The sequence below is a fragment of the Brassica oleracea genome, chromosome C2 (assembly GCF_000695525.1).
Source record: "Brassica oleracea var. oleracea cultivar TO1000 chromosome C2, BOL, whole genome shotgun sequence".
NCBI lineage: Eukaryota > Viridiplantae > Streptophyta > Magnoliopsida > Brassicales > Brassicaceae > Brassica > Brassica oleracea.
This window is the reverse complement of record NC_027749.1, coordinates 41,969,254-41,974,391: the sequence shown is the minus strand read 5'-3', so window position 1 is coordinate 41,974,391 and position 5,138 is coordinate 41,969,254. Positions and strand designations below refer to the sequence as shown.

Sequence of the window (5,138 nt, the reverse complement as noted above, 5' to 3'; positions counted from 1 at the left end):
AAGAAAAACTATTTCTATTCAAGTTTTAAAAATTAAAAATAATTTATATAAGAAAAATTTCTAAGTAGTTTCAAAATTTAATATTTTTATTTTTGTGTAATTTTATATATATATTATGATTTATATTTTACCATAATATATTTTTTATAAAAATATAATAATTAAAATATGTTATTGTATTTTATTTTAAAATAATAATCACAGTATTTTGATAAATTTATTTCTATTTTATTATATTATTTTAAAGTAATGTATTAGTTAATTTTTGAAATTTTAAAAAAAATACAGCAAATCCAAAAACTAAAATCTAAATCTAAAAACCAAAAACCAAAAACCAAAAGCTGAAAACCAAAAACCAAAATCTAAAAACCAAAAACTAAAATTTAAAAACCAAAAACTAAAACTAAAAACTACCGAAACAATCGTCACCTCGATAAAAACTGTCCACGTCCAACCAGAAACTCACCCACTTGCATTTTACCACGTGTCCCCACTCAAACTACACAGCCATTTAACTAATAAACTACTAATAAACAATTAATAAATTAATTACACTTGAACGTAATCGTGTGCTGATGATGAGTGATGACACTATCACTAGCCTCTCTATACGTCTATATAAGAGGGCCTCCCTTCTTCTAAAACTAGTACTTTCTTCTTCTATAACGGTTTATTTCTCACAAAATCCAGCCTACTCACCAGAAAAATGATCACGTGGCACGACTTGTACACCGTTCTCACGGCGGTTGTTCCGCTTTACGTCGCCATGATACTAGCCTACGGTTCCGTCCGGTGGTGGAAAATATTCTCCCCAGACCAGTGCTCCGGCATCAACCGCTTCGTGGCCATATTCGCCGTCCCTCTCCTCTCCTTCCACTTCATCTCCACCAACAATCCCTACGCCATGAACCTCCGCTTCATCGCCGCCGACACGCTTCAGAAGATCATCATGCTCGTCTTGCTTGGCCTATGGGCGAGCCTGACGAAGAAAGGAAGCTTGGAGTGGATGATCACCATCTTCTCTCTCAGCACGCTTCCCAACACTCTCGTCATGGGGATCCCTCTCTTGATCGCCATGTACGGAGTTGAAGCGGGATCTCTCATGGTCCAGGTCGTTGTGCTTCAGTGTATCATTTGGTACACCCTCCTTCTCTTTCTCTTCGAGTACCGTGGCGCGAAGCTTCTGATCATGGAGCAGTTCCCGGAGACGGGGGCGTCTATTGTCTCCTTTAAGGTGGAGTCCGACGTGGTTTCTCTAGACGGGCATGATTTTCTTGAGACGGATGCTGAGATCGGTAACGACGGGAAGCTTCACGTCACGGTGAGGAAGTCGAACGCGTCGAGGCGGTCGCTGACGATGACGCCTCGGCCTTCGAATCTTACCGGAGCTGAGATTTATAGTATGAGTTCGACTCCGAGAGGTTCGAATTTTAATCACTCTGATTTTTACTCGGTGATGGGGTTTCCCGGTGGGAGGCTGTCTAATTTCGGTCCGGCGGATATGTACTCCGTTCAGTCTTCCCGTGGCCCGACTCCACGACCGTCCAACTTCGAAGAGAACAACGCCGTGAAGTACGGGTTTTACCCTAACAGTTCGGTTCCAGCAGGAGCCGGATCGTACCCGGTTCCGAATCCGGAGTTTTCTTCCGGTACGGCGGGTTCAGTTAAACCGAACAAAACTCCTACAGATAACCAACAGCTGGAAAAGAAAGGGAGTCATGACGCCAAGGAGCTTCACATGTTTGTCTGGAGCTCCAGCGCTTCGCCGGAGCACGTGGCAGCTGAGCAATCTGAACAAGGCGCAAAGGAGATCCGGATGGTTGTCTCTGATCCACCGAGGAAGAGTGATGTTCGAGGTTTGGATTATTACAAAATTGAGTTCAAGTGTTCAAGTATAATGTTTTTTTAATTTTACCAAAAAAATAAAAAAATAATGTTTGTGTTTTTAATCATGGTTCTGGTTTTGTCAGGTGGTGATGATATGGACCTTGGAGAGGTTGAAAGAGAGATAGAGAAAGCAACGGCAGGGCTGAACAAGGTGGGGTCCAGTTCCGCGGCTGAGCTAGAGGCAGCCGGTGGAGATACTGGCGGTGGCGGTGGGAAGGCAACTCACATGCCACCGGCAAGCGTGGTGACTCGTCTTATTCTGATAATGGTGTGGCGAAAGCTCATCCGAAACCCAAACACTTATTCCAGTCTCATCGGTCTCATCTGGGCTCTTGTTGCTTACCGGTCAGTCCAATCATTTTTTCTCTAACTGATTGTGGATAAGGAAGTAAATATTTATATATTCTAGATATGGAATAATTGTAATATGGACTAATTGAGTATGGGTTTTTATGGAAGCAGATGGCATGTGGCTATGCCCAAAATACTACAACAATCTATCTCCATACTCTCAGATGCTGGTCTTGGAATGGCTATGTTCAGCTTAGGTAATAAAACTTGTTTCATCTTTTCTTAAAGGAGAATGATTATGCAGATCAAGCTTTAATGATGTAATCTTAAGATTCTAAACATAACTTTGAGTCCAGTTTCTTCCTATCTTATCTGTAAAGTGCCATTAAATGCAAATGGTGGGTCTAGGCATTTTAGCTAGTTGTATTTGTCCAGCTTGTAATTGGTAAAAGTCATATATATGAACTGTACAACGCATTTACCAAAAGAGCGTCCGGACCCTCTGATCTTTGTGACACAGACATGTTGGTGGGTCCGGTCCCCACAAGAGCTAGTGGCTGTTTGTGTACTTATTTGTGGGCTCACCAAGAAGCTGACCTAGCTCCTGCTGTCAATCTCTTTTATTCCTTTGATTGATTTAATTTTTGGCTTGTGATGATTAAGGTTTGTTCATGGCCCTTCAACCCAAAATCATTGCTTGTGGGAACTCAGTCGCTACGTTCGCCATGGCCGTCAGGTTTCTAACCGGACCCGCCATCATGGCTGTTGCTTCGCTCATCATTGGGCTACACGGCGACCTCCTCCGTATAGCCATCGTTCAGGTATAAACAGAGATTTTGTTGTTGTTCAGTTGTATGATCCATGATATGGCTAAGGTTTATAATATGATACATCATGGCGATGATATTTTTTGTTCCTATATCATGGTGATGATGTTGATTATATATAGGCTGCGTTGCCTCAAGGAATAGTTCCGTTTGTGTTTGCAAAAGAGTACAATGTGCATCCCACGATTCTCAGCACTGCGTAAGTTCCAAACCTATTCATTATATTAATTTTTGGTCAAATATGTTACATATAGAGGACCCAAATAACACATGTTATGGTGGTGAAATGGATGCAGGGTTATTTTTGGAATGCTAATAGCCTTACCAATTACTTTGGTGTACTATATCTTTCTTGGCCTTTGAATCGGTTCCTACGCCTTCAACTTCAACTGGCTTTTGAGAACGCCTCGGAGATTGGTTGTTTTGTTCATCAGAAACCAGGAAATAAACAAAGGCTTTGATTTCGTGGGAAAGAGTGGAAAGTAGTGAACAAGAAGAAGATATGCTTTTGGTTTTGGTTTTGTTTCCAATATTTGTGGAACACAACAAAAGTACTTAGGATTTAGTGAACAAGATTGCAGTGATTAAGGATCTTGTCTTCATTACACGCCAAAAACCCTCTCTTTCATCGATCTTAATTATTTGTTTTCTGTTTTTTTTTTTGTTAATTATTTGTAGATTTTCGTTAAGCAAATGTAATGCACTATACACCCGTGTGTATACCTTTCTTTAACAGAATGTTTGCACCTTTTATTAATCCTACATATATATATATGATATCACTGTTGTGCATTTAACTATAACGAGCGTACTAAGACTTATAATCAACTGATGTGTTTGGTGATGATGTCTTGTGTGAGTTGTAAATGATGACAAACAATCAAAACTTGATTTTAAATTGGATTTTTATCAGAGCAGCTAACGTTCCACAAAACCTAGCGGGAAGCTAATGCATGATATGTGACACAATCTAAGCACTTTCCAATACGGTACATGTGTTATATAATTGACTTGACTCATCAAACACGATTATTCTGGCGTGTTTTGGGGATGGTAGTTGCACCAACCCTACGAGCTGCGTGGTTGCTGCGGAAAACTGATATCTTGCATATTTACATTGTTTTATCCATTTCACTACAAGAAAACAGGGGGATTCTGATGGCCGAAATCGTCGGAAATTCGTCGGAATCGGTCTATTCCGACGAATTTCCGACGAACCCGTCCGTCGGTATCGTTTCGTCGGAAAAAAAAAATTCGTCGGAATTTCGTCAGAAATTCCGACGACTTTCTGACGAATACCGAGAAACGTCATTCTGACGAACTTCCGACGATATTACGATGCGGCTACACGAGACCAGAGTTCATCGGAAAACTACAATTCCGACGAACGTGGTTCCTCGGTTTATTCCGACGAACTTTGGGCGTCGGGATTTACCGACGGACATCGGTCGTCGGAATATACCGACGAACCACGTTCGTCGGTATATTCCGACGGAAATGAGTTTGTCGGTAAATTCCGACGGATATATGTCCGTCGGTATATTCCGACGACCGTTGTCCGTCGGTATATACCCTTTTTTTTTTACAAATTAATTTTGCATTTTTATATATTTTTTGATATTAATAAATTTAAAAAATTGGAAATTTAAAACTAATAATATTATAAAATTTAAATTCATAAAAACCGAAATAGGAAAAAAACATTCATAAAGTTTAAAATTCATACAAACCGAAATAGAAAAAAAAAACATTCCGAAAGTTTTATAAAGCCGAAATAAACTAAGAAGAACTCGAAGACATCAAACGATCTAGCTTCTGCATAATCTCGGTGTTGAACTTCTTCTGGGATGCCAACTCAGCAAGGATAGTGGCATTCTCCGAACGGATAGTGGCATTCTCCGAAAGGATAGTGGTGTTCTGCTCCTCCAATGCCCCAATCCGTTCATCTTTGTCATGTAGCTCCTCGAGAATCATGGGATCGGCATACGGAGCTTGCGAAGAAGATACCGGATACGAAGAAGCACGACGGGCCAACCCAACTAAACGGCCTCCTTTCCTTTTAGGAACCGCCTACAAAAATATTTAAAGTAAGTAAATATGAACAAGTAAGTAATCGACATTATAAAAAAAAAA

The 5,138-nt window shown here is 40.3% G+C and overlaps 1 protein-coding gene across 1 annotated transcript; it reads left to right on the top strand.

Annotated features, from left to right (window-relative positions):
* Window positions 1–706: 706 nt before the first annotated feature.
* LOC106327550 (auxin efflux carrier component 4) lies at window positions 707–3,753 on the top strand. The gene is made up of 6 exons (XM_013765718.1): window positions 707–1,856; window positions 1,971–2,232; window positions 2,350–2,435; window positions 2,842–2,999; window positions 3,128–3,204; window positions 3,302–3,753. Exons 1-6 carry the CDS (start codon window positions 707–709, stop codon window positions 3,366–3,368), a joined length of 1,800 nt encoding a protein of 599 aa, XP_013621172.1. The 3' UTR covers window positions 3,369–3,753.
* Window positions 3,754–5,138: the final 1,385 nt, after the last annotated feature.

Coding starts and splice junctions, on each gene's coding strand:
- LOC106327550 (XM_013765718.1), top strand. CDS start 707: ATGATCACGTGGCACGACTTGTACACCGTTCTCACGGCGGTTGTTCCG. Junction 3,000..3,127: donor TCCGTATAGCCATCGTTCAG/GTATAAACAGAG, acceptor GATTATATATAG/GCTGCGTTGCCTCAAGGAAT. Junction 3,205..3,301: donor CCCACGATTCTCAGCACTGC/GTAAGTTCCAAA, acceptor AAATGGATGCAG/GGTTATTTTTGGAATGCTAA.